The following is a 23,289-nucleotide window of genomic DNA, read 5'->3' as shown; positions in this document are numbered from 1 at the left end:
AGAGGGCTGGAAAAAACACTGAACTAAAGGACAGTAGAGCTGTGGTGAACCACATAGCAGACGGAGTCATTTGTTCCCCTTTTTGAAAAATCATCCATAACTCAAAAGCTCCACAAAAACACAGACCTTTGCATCACTTTTAAGAAATACATTTTAATATTTATAAAAATCAGTCTGTTTGCATGTCCCTTTGGGGTATGTTGAGTTGCACCCCCTTTGGCCCTCAGAACAGCCTCAAGGTGTCGAAAGCGTTCCACAGGGATGCTGGCCCATGTTGACTCTAATGCTTCTCACAGTTGTGTCAAGTTGGATGGGTGTTGGACCATTCTTGATATACACGGGAAACTGTTGAGCGTGAAAAACCCAGTAGAGTTGCAGTTCTTGACACACTCAAACCGGTGCGCAGGACAGCTGCTACCATACCCCATTCAAGGGCATTTAAATATTTTGTCTTGCCCATTCACCCTCTGAATGGCACACATACACAATCCATGTCTCAAGGCTTAAAAATCCTTCTTTAATCTGTCTCCTCCCCTTCATCTAAACTGATTGAAGTGGATTTAATAAGGGATCATAGATTTCACCTGGATTAACCTAGTCAGTCTATGTCATGGAAAGAGCAGGTGTTCCTAATGTTTTGTACACTATATGTTTCTGACAGGCACAGCACCTAAAATTCTAAAAATGAAAGTGTACTCTGAGATCATAAAACAAAATTGTCTAACCTCTCTAGGTCATTCCATCTTACATGGATCTCCAGCCCTTGAGAAGGGAGAGACCTCCACAGGCTCTGATGTGGATCTCACCCCCTCAGCTCATACACCAGGCAGGGGACAATGCTTTGTCAGGAGATGGGGAGAAGTGAAACTATGAGTAGGATAATGACATAAGGAGGAGGGGATGTCCCAGAGTACTGGTCAGATGACCATGGCTTTCCTTGGTATCTGTCCTTGCCCAATACTTAACTTCACATGAACCATCAGGCACCAGGTTGGCGGCAGTGAAAAGCAACTGGAGTCCCACACTGTCACCTCTCTATACCTGTCTGTGCGTGTAAATGTGTGTATAGTGTCCCAAATTGTAAACTACAGACTAATGTAGTAGTTAGACATTCAGGTAAAATGTTTAAATATTCCCTTGTTTTTGCAAAAGAGGTGAATTTCCATGAGTTGGTCCCATGTGTCTGTTTGTGAATTACAAAGGGTGGTGGGTAACATGGTAAGAACTTTATGTCATGGTTGGGAGTGAGGTTTACTCACTGATGTCCATCTCGGTGAGCACACAGAAACAGGTGAGCTGGGTAAAGCGTGTGAAAGTACCTAGCACAAGAGAAAGAAAGAGTTAAGAGCAATCAGAAACGCACTAAAAGAAAATACTGATTCCACATCTCTCAATGGAATTATTGTAAACTATTATACAAGACAGGAATATAAATCAGTTCTTATTTGAAAACAGGCTGAGGAAAGGGTCTTATTTAGAGAGGGTAACTCACGTAGTAACTTCGTAATGTAGGGTGGGCGTTTGGACTCGGGCAGGTGGATGCCTAGGAAGTAGACTGGCACTCCTGAGAGGGCAATGGCGATGCCAATGAGAGAGTTGATGGTGTCACTGTACAGTGGCACTGCCACGAGGAACACAGTGCAACAACAGAAGATGATGGGGTATAACAGGGTCAACTGCACACAGGAACACAAGGACAGACATGGAAGGAAGAAGAAGAAAATAACATTTATTGTTGCCTTACATGTAATTGCTTATCTTTAGTCTATTAATTGATAAAGTATGAACATATTGGTTCACGGGTGAGACAGTCAAGTTATCTCATCTCACCTTGAGTGGTCTGGGTCTGTCTGGTTCCTTCCAGCGCAGGTAGATCTGCCCGGCGATAGACAGACCCATAAAGAACCAGTAGCTGAAGCTGTAGTAGTTGATCAGCTGGAAGACATCCTCCACAGTCAGGTATACCAAGGCCATGGCACACTGTGGATACACACACACACACACAAAAAAAGACACTGGTCAACAGAGGCAGAATATATGACTCGCCAGCAGGGGGAGACATGGCTCATCAGCATCATCCACACCAGATAGTTAGGAAGCTGCACTGGGCGAGATGATTCTACTTTGTTTGTTTGGCATAGAAGTTGATGAAATTGTTCTAAAGTATGCGATGTAAGTGATGTAAGGAAAGGGGGTGCTTACGTTGAAGATCAGAGCAGGGACAGGAGTATACCTCTCCGCATGAATCATTGATAAGGCATCCGGGAGGTGACCTTCACGAGCACCCACGAAGAACAGCCTGCCAACGACAGAGGTATCACTTAGAGATTGTGTTGAGCGATTAGTGCTTTTTTTGGTCGGTTCAGTTTTGGTTAGATTATTTAATGCACTATGCATTATGTGGGTTGAACAACACAGAATTTAAAAAATCATAAAAGTCCCATGATGGTCGTGCCTGCCCATTACTGTTTATTACTTATTAATCACCAGTTATTCACATGATTTTACTTAAATTATTTCAGTTGGTGTATAAATTACATTTGATGACTTTATTATTTAATTCCAATTCATCACCTCATCTCTATAGAGCTCCTGCCTATGTTGTCTGACAAAATCAAATGTTCTTATATTTAACCTTTATTTAACTAGGTAAGTCAGTTAAGAAATTATTATTTACAATGACGACCTACCCCGGCCAAACCTAGACGACGCTGGGCCAATTGTGCGCTGCCCTATGGGACTCCCAATCACAACCAGATGTGATACAGCCTGGATTCGAACCAGGGACTGTAGTGATGCCTCTTGCACTGAGACGCGGTGCCTTAGGCCGCTGCGCCACTCGGGAGCCCAAACTATTTCAATAGTTCTTCAAAGTAAATAAGGCATACTTTTATGACTGCTTAATACCAACTGTCCATCACTTAGATCATGTATTTTCTGGTAGAGATACCTCACGAAGCAACTGCTCGCTATCCCTCTCAATCGCGCCTCTTCTGTCTCTCTTCGTGGCTAAACCAGACAAATAGCCGTACAATGGATTATGGTCATTGTAGTTAATAATCACGTTTTCTGCGCTAAACTATGTAGAAAATTGGCCTATTGGTAACTACAACTCCCTGCTACATCGCACAGTTCAGGCATGATCTGATTTATGACTAGTGAAACTGCAGCCAACGTGTGCATTGAGACCTAAAAAAAAAAGAACGAAACGGAATTCAAATAATTTAACAGATGTCGGTCAATTACAAAAATAACATACATTTCGGTTAATCGCTCAGCTCTAGCGGCCACTAGAGTATCTGGACAACATAATGGTAAATCTGTGGCATACAGCAATCACTATATATACAAAAGTATGTGGACGCCCCATTCAAATTAGTGGAATCGGCAATTTCAGCCACACCCTTTGCTCACAGGTGTTTAAAATCTCCATAGACAAACATTGGCAGTAGAATGGCCTTACTGAAGAGCTCAGTAACTTTCAAATTGGCACAGTTATAGGGTGCCATCTTTCCAACAAGTAAATTAGTCAAATTTCTGCCGTGCTAGAGCTGCCCCGGTCAACTGTAAGTGGTGTTATTGTGAAGTTGAAATGTCTAGGGGCAACAATGGCTCAGCCGCGAAGTGGTATGCCACACAAGCTCACAGAACGGGACCACGAGTGCTGAAGAGTTCCAAACTGCCTCGAAGCAACGTCAGCAAAAATAACTGTTCTTCGGGAGCTTCATGAAATGGATTTCCATGGCCGTGCAGCCGCACACGAGCCTAAGATCACCATGCACAATGCCAAGTGTTGGCTGTATTGGTGTAAAGCTCGCCGCCATTGGACTCTGGAGCAGCGGAAACGCGTTCTCTGGCAGTCCAACGGACGAATCTGGGTTTGGCAGATGCCAGGAGAACACTACTTACCCAAATGCATAGTGCCAACTGTAAAGTTGGTGGAGGAGGAATTAATGGTCTGGGGCTTTCATGGTTTGGGCTAGGCCCCTTAGTTCAGTGAAGGGAAATTACATTCTAGACGATTCTGTGCTTCCAACTTTGTGGCAACAGTTTGGGGAAGGCCCGTTCTTGTTTCAGCATGACAATGCCCCCGTGCACAAAGTGAGGTCCATACAGAAATGGTTTGTCGAGATCGGTGTGGAAGAACTTGACTGGCCTGCACAGAGCCCTGACCTCAACCTCATCCAACACTTTTGGGATGAATTAAAACGCTGACTGCGAGCCAGGGCTAATCGGCCAACATCAGTGCCCAACCTCACTAATGCTCGTGGCTGAATGGGTACGAGTCCCCGCAGCAATGTTCCAACATCTAGTGGAAAGCCTTCCCAGAAGAGTGGAGGCTGTTTTCGCAGCAAATTTTCTTTTCTTTTTTTATTTCACATTTATTTAACCAGGTAGGCAAGTTGAGAACAAGTTCTCATTTACAATTGCGACCTGGCCAAGATAAAGCAAAGCAGTTAGACACATACAACAACACAGAGTTACACATGGAGTAAAACAAACATACAGTCAATAATACAGTAGAAAAATAAGTCTATATACAATGTGAGCAAATGAGATGAGCTAAGGGAGGTAAAGGCAAAAAAGGCCAAGGTGGCGAAGTAAATACAATATAGCAAGTAAAACACTGGAATGGTAGATTTGCAGTGGAAGAATGTGCAAAGTAGAAGTATAAATAATGGGGTGCAAAGGAGCAAAATAAATAAATACAGTAGGGGAAGAGGGAGTTGTTTGGGCTATTTATAGATGGGCTATGTACAGGTGCAGTGATCTATGAGCTGCTCTGACAGCTGGTGCTTAAAGCTAGTGAGGGAGAAGTGTTTCCAGTTTCAGAGATTTTTGTAGTTCGTTCCAGTCATTGGCAGCAGAGAACTGGAAGGAGAGGCGGCCAAAGGAAGAATTGGTTTTGGGGGTGACCAGAGAGATACACCTGCTGGAGCGCGTGCTACGGGTGGGTGCTACTATGGTGACCAGCAAGCTGAGATAAGGGGGGACTTTACCTAGCAGGGTCTTGTCGATGACCTGGAGCCAGTGGGTTTGGCGACAAGTATGAAACGAGGGCCAGCCAACGAGAGCGTACAGGTCGCAGTGGTGGGTAGTATATGGGGCTTTGGTGACAAAACGGATGGCACTGTGATAGACTGCATCCAATTTATTGAGTAGGGTATTGGAGGCTATTTTGTAAATGACATCGCCGAAGTCGAGGATCGGTAGGATGGTCAGTTTTACGAGGGTATGTTTGGCAGCATGAGTGAAGGATGCTTTGTTGCAAAATAGGAAGCCAATTCTAGATTTAACTTTGGATTGGAGATGTTTGATGTGAGTCTGGAAGGAGAGTTTACAGTCTAACCAGACACCTAGGTATTTGTAGTTGTCCACATATTCTAAGTCAGAACCGTCCAGAGTAGTGATGCTGGACGGGCGGGCAGGTGCAGGCAGCGATCGGTTGAATAGCATGCATTTAGTTTAACTTGTATTTAAGAGCAGTTGGAGGCCACGGAAGGAGAGTTGTATGGCATTGAAGCTCGTCTGGAGGGTTGTTAACACAGTGTCCAAAGAAGGGCCAGAAGTATACAGAATGGTGTCATCTGCGTAGAGGATCAGAGACTCACCAGCAGCAAGAGCGACATCATTGATGTATACAGAGAAGAGAGTCGGCCCAAGAATTGAACCCTGTGGCTACCCCATAGAGACTGCCAGAGGCCCAGACAACAGGCCCTCCGATTTGACACAAATGGGGGGACCAACTCCATATTAATGCCCATGATTTTGGAATGAGACGTTCGCGAGCATACTTTTGGCAATTTAGTGTACCTCCGTAGCCATTACGAGAAAGTAACTCCAGATGGCTTTTATTATAGAACGTCAATATAAAAACCATTGGAGCTCAACATAACCAGAGATCTAACCAGATGGAACATGGGAATCGAGGCCTTAGACTGTACAGCAAGACTATAAAGTTTAGGGCATTGTATGGGAGTGTGAGTGTGTGTATGTATGTGTGTGTCACAGGGTTTACCTGGATGCGGCGATAATAGATGCGTTTAGCCCTCCGTAACAGGACAGAGCCACAGCGATGGGGATGGTCCAGCTCATCACTCCCAGAGTGTGGTCGGCAAACGTCTACAGAGGAGTTTTTATTTTGTTTTAACACAGAATCTCAAAAACACACTTTTCCAGGGGGCACTTTTACACATTTATAAAGAAAGATCCATATCTAAATGGGAGTCTGTCGGACTCCAATTAAACATCCAGACTCTCACTGGGCCGGGCCAGCCGACACAGTTGCCTGAGGGTGAGCAGACACTTATAGAATCAAAAGACAAACAGGCCTAGGAACAGAAGATCAACTCAATGTATACATAAATAAAAAGCAAGGGCATTAATCGCCTGGTAATAACTTCAACATGTAGCATGTGCGTCGGCGCTGCATGCAATTTACCTCTCAAACTACATTCCCGGAAATCAGAGCAATAATCTGCTCTTCAACAGCTCTATTCCATGATATAAAAGTGAGAGCTCTTAATTCTGAACTCACCACAGCCACGGCATCACTGGCGAGGATGGCACTCATGTCCAGCACGGCGTAGTAAGCCACGTTAGTCATGATATATATGATCGTGACGATGGGCATGGAGATGGCAATGGACAGGGGCAGGTTCCTATGGAAACAGGGTAAGAGTTCAAACATTATCATTCATACAGTATACGTCTCTCTCTCTGCTTGGCATATACTCTTACCGGAGTTTACTTGCTTAAACCTACAGTGCAACATGGTGGTAAGGATACATGTCAATGGCGTTAATGTGTGAATGTACATACAGTAGGTTCTACTTTGGAATAACAGCCAGCTGCCAGCGATCACTATGGCACTCCATTATCTACCACTGCATTCACACATCCTTGTTAGCAAAGCTTCCTCCAATTAGTAACAGAACCCAGTTACCGTTCTAGCACGGGAGCGGAGCAGTTTGTGCTTCAGCCGACCTCTCGGCTAAAGCACAAGCAGATCTGTGGCCAGGCTAGTTAATGACTGACTATAAAGGCGGAAATCAAACCGGTCAATAACGGTATGTTTGGTATGTGTTTGTCAGGGTGTCATGAGTACCTCTCTGGGTCCTTGATCTCCTCGGTAACAAAGTTGAGTGTGTCCCAGCCTGAGTAGGAGAACAGGGCAGAGTACAGGGCCAAGGCAATGTCTCCTGGGTCTGTAGAAGAGCCCTGGAACGACGCCTCAAAGTTCACGGTGTATCCTGAGAGGATAATTACTAATTACAATAATTACTATACAACCTCTCATGCAAATGGGATAAAAATCTGATATGAAAAGGAATCAACAGTAGTGTGTTGGCAGCAGTGTTAGTGTCACTGACCTTGGCATAGTTTCACTATGCCTGTGATGATGATGACAACGAGGGCGAGAACTTTGGCGTAAGTGAAGACATCCTGCACCCTGGTGCCCCACTTCACGTAGGCCGAGTTGATGAACGTCAGCAAACCTAGGCCAACCAAAGACAGTGTTCACACAACATCAGCAGACTAGTACTTAGCAGACGACTGGTAAAGATCAAAGATCAGAGCCAAATTATTTTACTGTGCTGTGAGACTTTCAATCACACAGCCCTCTTTTAATTAGTTACATGTTATGTGTTACAATTCACAGGTCACATGATGAGAGGACTCGAAGCTTCTTAACTCAGAGTAGTTCTGCCTGCTCTGTTCTGTTGGGCTTCTGTCTGTACAGATGCACAGTCCAGTGAGTGCACACACATGCATGAAAACAGATTTGGAATCAGTTAAAATGTACACCCTGTAATGCAGGAACAGTATGTACTATTTCTTGGCCCAAATGTTAGCATACCTGTCTGCTGAAGTAGCGGAGGGTTACTGAAAATGGGTATGATGTAGGAAGGTACTGGAAAACCTAGAGAGCAAGTCCTACTAAGAGTCCTACTCATTTGAGAGCATTTTAGTGACTCAACTTTAATTTAACAGTCTGCTAATATTCTATTTTTACAGTGTCTGCATTTTCAGAGAGTGTCCTTTGACACTTTGTTTTCCACTTGTGAGAGAAGGATAAAGGGAAAAGTGAGGCAGAGAGTGCATAAGCGCGTCATAAGTGTTTACTCACATATGCAGGCGGCTGCGATGAGGCGCGAGGCTGAGTAGGGTGGCTCACACGTGGGGAACAGTGGCTGCACCAGGTAGTTAGCGAACGTTATGGCGATGACCGCCTGACTGGTGGGCTCAATGATGAGCAGTGATGTCCACAGGCGAATAAAGGCAATGAATGGACCAAAGGACTCCAGGATATAGGCATAGCTGGCCCCGGACTTGGTGATGGTGGTGCCCAGCTCTGCGTAACACAGAGCGCCGACCACTGAGAATATTCCACCGACGGCCCAGATGACCAGCGACAGGCCGTAGGAGGCGCTGTAGATGAGCACGCCCTTGGGAGACACGAAGATGCCCGAGCCAATCATGTTGCCCACAATGAGGCTGACTCCGTTGAGCAGGGAGATCTCCTTCTTCATCTGCATGCTCTCTTTAGCCTGCTCGGGGGGCACGGCTGAGGTGGCGTCGGGGTGCGAGGAGCCCCCGTTCAGCTTCCTGGACTCATCCTGGTTCCCCATGCTGGGATTGTCTGTCTGGGGTCCTAGCTGGCTGGCTACTTCTGGGAAAAGGGTCCCCTCTGACTAGGTGCTATCTGCCCTAAGAGACTAGAGACAAGAAAGGAGAAGACAGAGAATTAGAGAATTGAAAGAGAGAAAGAAAACTAGCATGGCTATGCCTCTGAAGCAAATCCCTCTAATCTCCTTCAAGCCCACTCACCTGTGCAGCGGAAACCTCTGCAGCTCTGGGAGGACCCATCATCGCCCATCATCTCACACCCATGTCTAAACTGTATGAACATTTTAAAGAAATAATTGACAATAACCCTCCTTTTTAATTTCCACATGTAGCAAGCAGTTTTACAATTGCATTGTCTATGACAATGTTTGACAGCCATCGTCGACGGTGACGACATTGTGATGTCACAAACAATGGTGTAGTATATTTGAATTTGACTGCACGGCGACATGCCATAGGCCTAATACATTTCAATACATATGTGGTAGTTAGACTATAACATAATGCAAGAGAACAATGTAGATTGTAGAAAGAGCAGAGAGCACCAACGCAGCCCGAAATGTCAGATAGGCCTATATTATCGGCTGTTTGGAAAAAGGGCCCTACACATAGGCTACTGTGAATACAAATTGCAGTAAACGTTACTTTCACAAGTTAAACTTATAAACAAATATGTATAATATTGTCGAAGCGTTTAGCCTTTTAATGTCCTTAAATTGCACAACCGGCAAATCGGGTAGAAGCTCTCGCAGCAACACTTTCAATAAGCAGAAACAAACAAAATAGGCTAAATGAATGATGAGTCAGTGTATGAATGAATGAATGATGAGTCTGTTTTATATAGCTTACAAATTGTGCATTTATATAAAAGTCAACAATCAGATTAAATAAATTATTATTTAGCCTATAACAATCTTTATAACACATGAATGAACATTGATTTAGGCTAAAAACGAATAGGCCTATTATTCCTTTTGCCTATCGAACTGTAAAAATCATAAATATACAATGAGATAAAAAAACATAGAAATAATTCGTTTTATAACCTTTAAAAACTAATGAACATTGGCTTATGCTAAAAACGAATAAGCCTATTAGGATATGTCTTTTGCCTATCGAACTGAACAAATCCTTTCATATAGGGCTACAAGTTTCAAAATAAATAAAGTAGCCTAAACAAAATAAGTATGAAAATAAACTAAATTAGTGCAAAAAACTGTGCAAATAAGTCTTTCAAGATCTATGTCTCTCGATTAAGATGAACCTGGATTTGAATATAGGCTACATTTAAAATGTAATAAAAAAGTGCAATGAGGAACCATTAGGTTGAGTTGTTTTTTACCATGACTTAGGCCCCATAAAAAGTTTCTGGCAAGGAATACCTACATGTTCACCCAGTGGCGAACTCAGCAGGATGATGGACTTGCAAATACTTTGCTCTGAGTATTTTTCATACAGGAGGAATAAAGGCCTAGTTCAAAACTATATCTGGTGCTTCAGCACCCTCATCACCCCTACTTCCCACGGCTATGCTGATATGAGTATTTTTATGGACAAGAGAAACTAAGCCCTACCAATTTGAAAATCATGCAGCCTAGACTAGATCAAAAATAACTTGGTGTAACACTGTTTAGACCTAGCAATGTGTCCTTCATATATCTACAATCTATAGCAAAAAAATGCCTTAAATGATAACAAATAAAGTACATTCTTTGGGGCGAACCCTGCAATATAGTTTTCATGCATCTAATTAGCCTATTTCTCAGCCGCGGCAGCCCGCCTCGGCCTCCTCACCTAATTGGTTATCAAAAATTTTTGGTGAATCAGGTCAGACTCGGATGGAGAGTGAAGGGGTTCTTCAAGTTGGACAAACAAAAGGCAAGACCAAGTGGTGCACAAAAACACCCCCCAAAAAACTTTCTGGGAAAACTAGAAAAAGACAGGAGCAAGGGGAGAACCGGTGGTAGGCTTGACGAACAAAACAAACTGGCAACAGACAAACAGAGAACACAGGTATAAATACACTGGGGATAATGGGGAAGATGGGCGACACCTGGAGGGGGGTGGAGACAAGCACAAAGACAGGTGAAACAGATCAGGGTGTGACAGTCTGAGTGTTGGAGTGTGCCCCTGGCTATCCGTTAATTTAAAAAAACAAGAAAATAGTGGCGGCTGGTTTGCTTAATATAAAGAATTTGAAATTATTTATACTTTTGATACTTAAGTATATTTTAGCAATAACATTTACTTTTGATACTTAAATATATTTAAAACCAAATACTTTAAGACTTCAATGACAGTTCCTCTAGTGAGAGTGCCGACTCTCCTTCTCCTCCTCTCCCAGGAAACCAAGCTGACGACTGCCAAAGACCCAGTGGCACTCATGAGAGCAGGAGGAGTGTTCTGTGAACACTGATAAGCCTACGAGTGATGAGATGGATTGCCCCAACAGTGTGAAGTCCGAGTTCCAATATGTAATATAAATAGGATACCAGCTAAATACTGTATGTCCAGTGGCTTGCGAAAGTATTCACCCCCTTTGGCATTTTTCCTATTTTGTAGCCTTACAACCTGGAAATAAAAAAGATTTTTGGGGGGTTTGAATCATTTGATTTACACAACATACCTACCACTTTGAAGATGCAAAATATTTTTTATTGTGAAACAAACAAGAAATAAGACAACTTGAGCGTGCATAAATAACTATTCACCCCCCAAAGTCAATACTTTGTAGAGCCACCTTTTGCAGCAATTACAGCTGCAAGTCTCTTGGGGTATGTCTCTATAAGCTTGGCACATCTAGACACTGGGATTTTAGCCCATTCTTCAAGGCAAAACTGCTCCAGCTCCTTCAAGTTGGATGGGTTCCGCTGGTGTACAGCAATCTTTAAGTCATACCATAGATTCCCAATTGGATTGAGGTCTGGTCTTTGACTAGGCCATTCCAAGACATTTAAATGTTTCCCCTTAAACCTCTCGAGTGTTGCTTTAGCAGTATGCTTAGGGTCATTGTCCAGCTGGAAGGTGAACCTCCATTCCAGTCTCAAATCTCTTGAAGAATGAAACTGGTTTCCCTCAAGAATTTCTTCAATTCTGACCAGTTTCCCAGTCCCTGCCAATGAAAAACATACCCACAGCATGATGCTGCCAACACCATGCTTCACTGTGGGGATGATGTTCTCGGGGTGATGAGAGGTGTTGGGTTTGCGCCAGACTTAGCATTTGCCTTCATGGCCAAAAAGCTACATTTTTGTCTCATCTGACCAGAGTACCTTCTTCCATATGTTTGGGGAGTCTCCCACATGCCTTTTGGCGAACACCAAACGTGTTTGCTTATTTTTTTCCTTTAAGCAATAGCTTTTTTCTGGCCACTCTTCCGTAAAGCCCAGCTCTGGAGTATACGGCTTAAAGTGGTCCTATGGACAGATACTCCAATCTCCGCTGTGGAGCTTTGCAGCTCCTTCAGGGTTATCTTTGGTCTCTTTTTTGCCTCTCTGATTAATGCCCTCCTTGCCTGGTCCGTGAGTTTTGGTGGGCGGCCCAACACTAACTGCTAGGCTACCTTATTCAAGACAGTCTCAAAATACTGCCCCTTTAAGACATATAAAAAATCTCTTTACCTGACTCGCTTATCAAAGAGGGCTAGAAATGCACACATTTTGTGCTCTTGCAGGAAGCAACCACTCCCCCATTGTTGACTAGAAATTAGCTATAACTGGGCTAATAACTCCATAACTAGCAAAGAATATGAACAAATGTGCACAGGTGGCTACAGGATCTCAAAACAAGCGCATCTACTCAGTCCACTTCAAAGTGAATGGCACAGATCCATATATGGATATTTGCATATATGCCTACTGCAGCTCTGATTGGTTATGGCGAGAGTACGGGCCTGAGTCATGCCTTTCAGTGCAATAGATTTCTATTCCTATGCGCTTTCTGCCTACAAGAGAATCTCATGCACAGTTCGTTTTGCATACTAATAAGTCTTGCATAGTTTGTTACATTGAAAGTGGCTAATATTGGTTGATTCGAGCAATTCCCACAGTAGAGCGAATGTTGATAGTGTTAACTAAAGGGGAAAAGTTCAGTGAAGTTCAATCTCATGCTTCTCTGCACAGGCTGATATTTATTCTGTGTGACAGTCTGAGGGGAGCTGTGCAGTTTAGAGGGAACATTGATGACAGTCCCATGCAAATACTCTGGCCTCTATTACCGGAAGAGCAAACTTTGCATGGCACTTTATTTGAGGGTTTTTGTAACGAGTGCACTGAGAGTCGGGAAGTAAGTTCAGCGAGTGAGCGTTTTAATAAATAAACGTAACATAATACAAACCACGAACAACGCACAGACATGAAACAGAAACAATAACGCCTGGGGAAGGAACCAAAGGGAGTGACATGTATAGGGAAGGTAATCAGGGAAGTGATGGAGTCCAGGTGAGTCTGATGCAGTAACCGAAAGGTTGCTAGATCGAATCCCCGAGCTGACAAGGTAAAAATCTGTTGTTCTGCCCCTGAACAAGGCAGTTAACCCACTGTTCCTAGGCTGTCATTTTAAATACGAATTTGTTCTTAACTGACTTGCCTAGTTAAATAAAAAAAGAAGCTTAGTAGCCAATAGGTAGAGGGTAGCATAATTTGTATGATCCTCTGTAATAATGGTACTGGAAAAATGAATTTTATTTTGTAAAGTGGTTTCTTGCATCAAACAAGAACATTTTCAGTCACCTCCTTGTCTGAAGGACAAGTGGATAAACAGGTTAATGTCAAGCCCTGCATGTTTTTTTCAAAGTCTCATGGAATGTAGGCCTACATTGAACACCACACATTGGCTGCTACTGTAGGCTGAATGATAGAACAGCTATTTCCATGTTAAAATGTTATGGGATACATTTTTCTTTGATGTTTTTGATGGTAGGCCACTCTGGTAGGCCTGCATTATGATCAAATAGCAACAGTAGCCTACTTGGCCACTGTTAAAACTGTAACTTCAAGCGGGTACAGCCTCAGTGTTCACAGTAAACACGTGACGGAAGTTGGAGACAACAATTTGCGCCAAAAAAGTTTGAGGGAACATTGACTGTCATTTCAACTATGATATGCCCTATACATGCAGACTGTGAGAGAAAAGGGTGGTGTTTATTTGAACCTGAAACAAAACAGGGGTTGTGTTTCTGAGCTGCCCTGTCTGGAAGGAGCTCTGCTTTTGTTTCTTCTCATGAAATATGTACAGATTCTCACGCCCATAAGGTGTATACTGTATCAATGACATATCAAACCCTAGTGCTATGTAATGGTAGGATAGTGCGATATATTGTCTTTTGAGGTATACCAGTATGGATTTTTACAATACCGTCGATAAAGGTATTTTGATACAGTGCTAAATTAATGAAAAGTTGGACAAATTGGACTAGTTTACTGTCAGTTTTGTCCTAGTTTGGTTTGGTTGAATATAAAACAATCAGAATGGAATAAGCCCATTTAAACCACTTAGAATTCATTGGTTGTCATCCACTACTCATGAAACATATTTAGAACTTATTTTATTCAGAAGAATAAAAAACAGTTAAATACCGCCATACCGTCAAAAATAAGTTAAATATTGTGAAATGATACACTACATGACCAAGAGTATGCGAACAGTTGGTCCCCCCTTTGCTGCTGTAACAGCCTCCACTCTTCTGGGAAGGCTTTCCACTAGATGTTGTAACATTGCTGCAGGGACTTGCTTCCATTAAGTGCATTAGTGAGCGGGCACTAATGTTGGGCGATTAGGCCTGGCTTGCAGTCGGAGTTCCAATTCATCGCAAAGATGTTCAATGGTGTTGAGGTCAGGGCTCTGTGCAGGCCAATCAAGTTCTTCCACACCGATCTCGACAAACCATTTCTGTATGGACCTAGCTTTGTGCACGGGGGCATTGTCATGCTGAAACAGGAAAGGTCCTTCTCCAAACTGTTGCCTCAAAGTTGGAAGCACAGAATCGTCTAGAATGTCATTGTATGCTGTAGTGTTACGATCTCCCTTCAATGGAACTAATGGGCCTAGCCAGAACCATGAAAAACAGCCCCAGACCATTATTTCTCCTCCACCAAACTTTAATGTTGGCACTATGCATTGGGGCAGGTAATGTTCGTCCGTCAGACTGCCAGATGGTGAAGCGTGATTCATCACGCCAGAGAACGCGTTTCCACTGCTCCAGAGTCTAATGGTGGTGAACTTTACACCACTCCAGCCGACGCTTGGCGATCTTAGGCTTGTGTGTGGCTGATCGGCCATGGAAACCCATTTCATGAAGCTCCTGACGAACAGTTCTTGTGCTGATGTTGCTTCCAGAGGCAGTTTGGAATTAGGTAGTGAATGTTGCAACCGAGGAAAGATGATTTTAGTTGACCGGGGCAGCTCTATCAGGGCAGAAATGTGACTTTAATGGATTTCGCCTTTGAGTTGTCTAGCTGACATTTTCTTACTCTTTCAAATGACTGCTCGACTTGTTGACTGCTCGATCCACACAGCAGACATTGTAGGTCATAGGTTAGGAATGCTGTGTTTTTATTTTTTTTCACCTTTATTTAACCAGGTAGGCTAGTTGAGAACAAGTTCTCATTTGCAACTGCGACTTGGCCAAGATAAAGCAAAGCAGTTCGACACATACAACAACACAGACTTCCGGCGCCGACAGAGAGGGCCGCCTCGCTTCGCGTTTCTAGGAAACTATGCAGTATTTAGTTTTTTATGTGTTATTTCTTACATTGTTACCCCAGGTAATCTTAGGTTTTATTACATACAGTCGGGAGGAACTATTGGATATAAGAGCAACGTCAACTCACCAACATTACGACCAGGAATACGACTTTCCCGAAGCGGATGCTCTGTTTTGCCCACCATCCAGGATAATGGATCGGATCCCAGCCGGCGACCCAAAACAACGACGCCGTAGAAGGCGCAGACGGAGCGGTCTTCTGGTCAGGCTCTGTAGACGGGCACGTCGCGCACCGCTCCCGAGCATACTACTCGCCAATGTCCAGTCTCTTGATAACAAGGTAGACGAAATCCGTGCAAAGGTAGCCTTCCAGAGAGACATCAGAGACTGTAACATTCTTTGTTTCACGGAAACATGGCTCACTCGAGACACGCTATCGGAGTTGGTACAGCCAGCTGGTTTCTTCACGCATCGCGCTGACAGAAACAAGCATATTTCTGGTAAGAAGAAGGCCGGGGGTGTATGCCTTATGATTAACGAGACGTGGTGTGATCATAACAACATACAGAAACTCAAGTACTTTTGTTCACCTGACTTAGAATTCCTCACAATCAAATGCCGACTGCATTATCTACCTAGAGAATTCTCTTCGATTATAATCACAGCCACATATATCCCCCCCAAGCAGACACATCGATGGCCCTGAACAAACTTAATTTGACTCTATGTAAACTGGAAACCACATATCCTGAGGCTGGGGATTGCAGCTGGGGATTTTAACAAGGCTAATCTGAAAACAAGGCTCCCTAAATTCTATCAGCATATCGATTGCGCTACCAGGGCTGGCAAACCCTAGATCATTGCTATTCTAACTTCCGCAACGCATATAAGGCCCTCCCCCGCCATCCTTCCGGGAAAAGCTGACCACGACTCAATTTTGTTGCTTCCAGCCTATAGACAGAAACTAAAACAGGAAGCTCCCACGCTCAGGTCTGTTCAACGCTGATCGGATTCCACGCTTTAAGATTGCTTCGATCACGTGGACTGGGATATGTTCCGCATTGCGGCGAACAAGAACATTGACGAATACGCTGATTTGGTGAGCGGGTTTATTAGTAAGTGCATCGGCGATGTCGTACCCACAGCGTCTATTAAAACATTCCCAAACCAGAAACCGCGGATTGATGGCAGCATTCGCGCAAAACTGAAAGCGTGAACCACTGCTTTTAATCATGGCAAGGTGACCGGAAACATGACCGAATACAAGCAGTGTAGCTATTCCCTCCGCAAGGTAATCAAACAAGCTAAGCGTCAGAATAGAGACAAAGTAGAGTCGCAATTCAACGGCTCAGACACGAGAGGTATGTGGCAGGGTCTACAGTCAATCACGGACTATAAAAGGAAAACCAGCCCCGTCGCGGACCAGGATACCTTGCTCCCAGACAGACTAAACAACTTCTTTGCTCGCTATGAGGACAATACAGTGCCACTGACACGGCCCGCTACCAAAACCTGCGGGCTCTCCTTCACTGCAGCCGACGTGAGCAAAACATTTAAACGTGTCAACCCTCGCAGGGCTGCAGGCCCAGACGGCATCCCCAGCCGCGTCCTCAGAGCATGCGCAGACCAGCTGGCTGGTGTGTTTACGGACATATTCAATCAATCCTTATCCCAGTCAGCTGTCCCCACATGCTTCAAGAGGGCCACCATTGTTCCTGTTCCCAAGAAAGCTAAGGTAACTGAGCTAAACTTCTGTCATCATGAATTGCTTTGAGAGACTAGTCAAGGACCATATCATCTCCACCCTACCTGACACCCTAGACCCACTCCAATTTGCTTACCGCCCCAATAGGTCCACAGATGGCGCAATCGCAATCACACTGCCCTAACCCATCTGGACAAGAGGAATACCTATGTGAGAATGCTGTTCATCGACTACAGCTCAGCATTTAACACCATAGTACCCTCCAAACTCGTCATCAAGCTCGAGACCCTGGGTCTCGACCCCGCCCTGTGCAACTGGGTCCTGGAACTCCTGACGGGCCGCCCCCAGGTGGTCAGGGTAGGTAACAACATCTCCACCCCACTGATCCTCAACACTGGGGCCCCACAAGGGTGCGTTCTCAGCCCTCTCCTGTACTCCCTGTTCACCCACAACTGCGTGGCCATGCACGCCTCCAACTCAATCATCAAGTTTGCAGATGACACTACAGTGGTAGGCTTGATTACCAACAATGACGAGACGGCCTACAAGGAGCAGGTGAGGGCCCTCGGAGTGAGGTGTCAGGAAAATAACCTCACACTCAACGTCAACAAAACAAAGGAGATATTCGTGGACTTCAGGAAACAGCAGAGGGTGCACCCCCCTATCCACATCGATGGGACAGTAGTGGAGAGGGTAGAAAGTTTTAATGTCCTTGGCGTACACATCACGGACAAACTGAAATGGTCCAACCACACAGACAGCGTGGTGAAGAAGGCGCAGCATCGCCTCTTCAACCTCAGGAGGCTGAAGAAATTCGGCTTGTCACCAAAAACACTCAAACCTTTACAGATGCACAATCGAGAGCATCCTGTCGGGCTGTATCACCGCCTGGTACGGCAACTGCTCCGCCCATAACCGTAAGGCTCTCCAGAGGGTAGTGAGGTCTGCACAACGCATCACCGGGGGCAAACTACCTGCCCTCCAGGACACCTACACCACCCGATGTCACAGGAAGGCCTAAAAGATTATCAAGGACAACAACCACCCGAGCCACTGCCTGTTCACCCCGCTATCATCCAGAAGGCGAGGTCAGTACAGGTGCATCAAAGCAGGGACCGAGAGACTGGAAACAGCTTCTATCTCAAGGCCATCAGACTGTTAAACAGCCATCACTAACATTGAGTGGCTGCTGCCAACATACTGACTCAACTCCAGCCACTTTAATAATGGAGGAATTGATGTAATAAATGTATCACTAGCCACTTTAAACAATGCCACTTCATATAATGTTTACATATCATACATTACTCATCTCATATGTATATACTGTACTCTATACCATCCACTGCATCTTGCCTATGCCGTTCTATACATCACTCATTCATATATTTTTTTTATGTACATATTCTTATTCATTCCTTTACACTTGTGTGTATAAGGTAATTGTTGTGAAATTGTTAGGTTAGATTACTCGTTGGATATTACTGCATTGTCGGAACTAGAAGCACAAGCATTTCGCTACACTCGCATTAACATCTGCTAACCATGTGTATGTGGCAAATAAAATTTGACTTGATTTGAGTTACACAGAGAATAAACAAACATACAATCAATAATATAGTAGAAAACTCTATATACAGCATGTGCAAATGAGGTAGGATAAGAGAGGTAAGGCCATGGTGGCAAAGTAATTACAATATAGCAATTAAACACTGGAATGGTAGGATGTGCACAAGATAAATAAATAAATACAGTATGGGGATGAGGTAGATTGGATGGGCTATTTACAGATGAGCTATGTACAGGTCGCAGTGGTGGGTAGTATATGGGGCTTTGGTGACAAAACGGATGGCACTGTGATAGATTGCATCCAATTTGTTGAGTAGAGTGTTGGAGGCTATTTTGTAAATGACGTCGCCGAAGTCGAGGATCGGTAGGATGGTCAGTTTTACGAGGGTATGTTTTAGAGGTCGACCGATTAATCGGAATGGCCGATTAATTAGGGCCGATTTCAGGTTTTCATAACAATCGGAAATCTGTATTTTTGGACACCGATTTGGACTTATTTTTTTTTTTACACCTTTATTTAACTAGGCAAGTCAGTTAAGAACACATTCTTATTTTCAATGATGGCCTAGGAACGGTGAGGTAACTGCCTTGTTCAGGGGCAGAACTGTCACGACTCCTGCCGAAGGTGGCTCCCCTTCCTGTTCGGGTGGCGCTCGGCGGTCGTCGTCACCGGCCTACTAGCTGATCCTTTTCCCCCCTTTTATGTTTATTGGTTTCACCTGTGTGTAGTTTAGGCTGATTGGTTGGGCTTTATTTACCAGCCGGCCCGCCTGCTGGTTGTGCAGGATTATTTTTCGATGTACATGTTGTACACGGTTGTATGTCACGGTTGTCCGTGTGTTTGGGTTTTGCTGGACTGTTTAAGTCCCCCGTGTTTGGGGCATTTGTTTTGGTCGGCGTCTGTTCACTGTTGTGGTGCAATAAAAGTAAACGCTACCCTGAACTCTCTGCTTCCTGCGCCTGACTTCTTCCCCACTACACCCCGGGCGTTACAAGAACGACAGATTTTTACCTTGTCAGCTCGGGGATTCGTTTTTGCAACCTTCCGGTTACTAGTCCAACGCTCTAACCACCTGTCTTACATTGCACTCCACGAGGATCCTGCATGGCAGGCTGACTACCTGTTACGCGAGGGCAGCAAGAAGCCAAGGTAAGTTGCTAGCTAGCATTAAACTTATCTTATAAACAACAATCAATCTTAACATAATCACTAGTTAACTACACATGGTTGATGATATTACTAGTTTATCTAGCGTGTCCTGCGTTGCATATAATCGATGCGGTGCCTGTTAATTTCTCATTGAATCACAGCCTACTTCGACAAACGGTTGATGATTTAACAAGCGCATTTGGGAAAAAAGCACTGTCATTGCACCAATATACTAACCGTAAACATCAATGACTTTCTTTAAAATCAATACACAAGTATATATTTTTAAACCTGCATATTTAGTTAATATTGCCTGCTAACATGAATGTCTTATAACTAGGGCAATTGTGTCACTTTACTTGCGTTCCCTGCAAGCAGTCAGGGTATATGCAGCAGTTTGGGCCGCCTGGCTCATTGCGAAATGTGTGAAGTCCATTTATTCCTAACAAAGGTCGTAATTAATTTGCCAGAATTGTACATAATTATGACATAACATTGAAGGTTGTACAATGTAACAGCAATATTTAGACTTAGGGATGCCAGTTCCGTATTTCACTGAAAGAATAAACGTTTTGTTTTTCGAAATGATAGTTTCCGGATTCGACCATTTTAATGACCAAAGGCTCGTATTTCTGTGTGTTATTATGTTATAATTAAGTCTATGATTTGTAGAGCAGTCTGACTGAGCGATGGTAGGCACCAGCAGGCTCGTAAGCATTCATTCAAACAGCACTTTCGTGTGTTTGCCAGCAGCTCTTCGCAATGCTTCAAGTATTGCGCTGTTTATGACTTCAAGCCTATCAACTCCCGAGATTAGGCTGGTGTAACCGATGTGAAATGACTAGCTAGTTAGCGGGGTGCGCGCTAATAGCGTTTCAATCGGTAACATCACTCGCTCTGAGACTTGGAGTAGTTGTTCCCCTTGCTTTGCAAGGGCTTTTGTGGAGCGATGGGTAACGATGCTTCGAGGGTGGCTGTTGTCAATGTGTTCCTAGTTCGAGCCCAGGTAGGGGCGAGGAGAGGGACGGAAGCTCTACTGTTACACTGGCAATACTAAAGTGCCTATAAGAACATCCAATAGTAAAAGGTATATGAAATACAAATGGTATAGAGAGAAATAGTCCTATAATTCCTATAATAACTACAACCTAAAACTTCTTACCTGGGAATATTGAAGACTCTTTCATATGTTCTCATGCAAGGAACTTAAACATTTAAACCAAATTGAACATGTTTCATTATTTATTTGAAGCTAAATTGATTGTATTGATGTATTATATTAAGGTAAAAGAAAAGTGTTCATTCAGTATTGTTGTAATTGTCATTATTACAAATACTTAAAAAAAAAATTAAATCGACCAATTAATCGGTATCGGCTTTTTTTGGCCGATAATCGGTATCGGTGTTGAAAAATCATAATCGGTCGACCTCTAGTATGTTTGGCAGCATGAGTGAAGGATGCTTTGTTGCGAAATAGGAAGCCGATTCTAGATTTAATTTTGGATTGGAGATGTTTAATGTGAGTTTGGAAGGAGAGTTTACAGTCTAACCAGACACCTAGGTATTTGTAGTTGTTCACATATTCTAAGTCAGAACCATCCAGAGTAGTGACGCTGGATGGGCGGGCAGTGATCGGTTGAAGAGCATGCATTTAGTTTTACTTGCATTTAAGAGCAGTTGGAGGCCACGGAAGGACAGTTGTATGGCATTGAAGCTCATCTGGAGGTTAGTTAACACAGTGTCCAAAGAAGGGCCAGAGGTATACAGAATGGTGTCGTCTGAGTAGAGGTGGATCAAAGAATCACCAGCAGCAAGGGAGCGACATCATTGATGTATACAGAGAAGAGAGTCGGCCCGAGAATTGAACCCTGTGGCACCCCCATAGAGACTGCCAGAGGTCCAGACAACAGGCCTTCCGATTTGACATACTGAACTCTATCGGAAAAGTAGTTGGTGAACCAAGCGAGGCAATCATTTGAGAAACCAAGGCTGTTGAGTCTGCCAATAAGAATGTTGTGATTGACAGAGTCGATGAATACGGCTGCACAGTAATGTCTGTTATCCATGGCGGTTATGTGTAGCGCAAAATTTTACATGGCGTTATTAAGTCATGTACCTACGTTACATAGGTATGCACGGTACCTTTGACATCGGTTTTTAACATTGGCGTTAAACTAGACATTGATGTTGGTATTTTTAGCTAATATCGTCCGATTCCGATATGTTCACCGATATGTCGTGCATCCCTTGATGACAACCAATGATTTCTAAGTGGTTTAAATGGGCTTTCTCCATTCTGATTGTTTTATACTCAACCAAACTAGGACAAAACTGACAGTAAACTAGTCCAATTTGTCCAACTTTTCATTTATTTAGCACTGTATCAAAAATACCTTTATAGACGTTTTTTTTTATTTTTTATACCGGTACGTGGATCAATACCAGTATACATTAAAAGACTATATATTGCCCAGCCTTACCACCATACTCACAAGGTCTCTACACAAAGGAAAGTAATGACTTATGACTATGAATCTTTTAAATTACCAGCCTTTCGTTTTCAGTAAAAGGATCATTCTGGGGTGAGGCTTATCAAAATCTCTCAAACTACGTAGACATAAATCATGCACCTGCCAAATGTTCCCTCAAAAAATTTTTGGCCCTGAGCAAATTTCAGGTCTGCTGAGCACAAACCTGAACATTGTGAAAATTCAGTGCAACTTCTGCCGCGCATTTACTGTTAACACTGAGGATGTACCCACTTTAAGTTCGTTTTAACAGTAGACTGCTGTGGCTATTTGTTCATAACGTAGGCCTACCAAACATGCAACCATCAAAAACAATGGAGAAAAATGCATCCCATAACATTTTAACATGGAAATAGCTGTTCTATCATTCAGCCTACAGTAGCAGCAAATTATTACACAGCCCCCATGCATTTTGAGTAAGCACTGTGACAACCAACCCCGTTCTCCCCTACAGGGAAATCGAGGATTTGAATTTTTAGCCGAAATGAGATTGATTGTCGTCTGTTTCTAAAACAATATTGACATTATGTTTACTGTAATGTTCAGTAAAACATACAGTAAAACCCCATGCAAACGCAAGGGACCAGTTATTTTTTTTATCTTCTTTCCAGGAAATAACAACGTCCATTATCTTACATGGCAGGTAGGCTGTGAATCAGGCATTTACACTAACTAGTGAAATTAGTAGTAACCGCTACATTTGTATCGGCTATTTGTCTTACCTTTTTCTTGTTTTCTGTTTATCCCTCTTGACGACCTGCCAAGATGTGTGGCTGCGGCATCCCCACTGAGCACACAGCAGAGATCAATTATCATAGTCACGTGACAGCGGCAATAAACGATCACATGAATGGATACCGTCTCTCAAATACAGTATATTGGAACACTTGTATGATTCACTATTTATTTTCCTCTAAAATAAGTTTAAAAAATATATATATACTTTGTGTTCACAGTGTATTTCTTTGATTTACAACTGCACTGGACCAAGAAACAAAAATGA

General features: G+C 43.5%; 1 protein-coding gene across 2 annotated transcripts; it reads right to left on the bottom strand.

Annotated features, from left to right (window-relative positions):
* Positions 1–133: 133 nt before the first annotated feature.
* Positions 134–23,093, bottom strand: LOC139562774 (Y+L amino acid transporter 2). Of its 2 annotated transcripts, none has more exons than XM_071380793.1 (10): positions 23,009–23,093; positions 8,132–8,720; positions 7,374–7,499; positions 7,109–7,253; positions 6,539–6,662; positions 6,020–6,123; positions 2,203–2,299; positions 1,831–1,980; positions 1,493–1,676; positions 134–1,319 (listed from the first exon to the last, which is right to left on the bottom strand). In XM_071380793.1, exons 2-10 carry the CDS (start codon positions 8,631–8,633, stop codon positions 1,252–1,254), a joined length of 1,500 nt encoding a protein of 499 aa, XP_071236894.1. In that variant the 5' UTR covers positions 8,634–8,720; positions 23,009–23,093; the 3' UTR covers positions 134–1,251. The 2 variants fall into 2 exon arrangements, with proteins under 2 accessions (XP_071236894.1, XP_071236895.1); XM_071380794.1 differs by lacking the exon at positions 23,009–23,093 and adding an exon at positions 8,833–8,904 and having other exon boundaries at positions 1,123–1,319.
* Between the last annotated feature and the right edge of the window lie 196 nt (positions 23,094–23,289).

This window comes from Salvelinus alpinus, chromosome 33 (assembly GCF_045679555.1).
Source record: "Salvelinus alpinus chromosome 33, SLU_Salpinus.1, whole genome shotgun sequence".
NCBI classification, from domain to species: Eukaryota; Metazoa; Chordata; class Actinopteri; order Salmoniformes; family Salmonidae; genus Salvelinus; species Salvelinus alpinus.
Note: the sequence above shows the minus strand (reverse complement) of the source record. Positions and strands in the feature narration are given on the sequence as shown.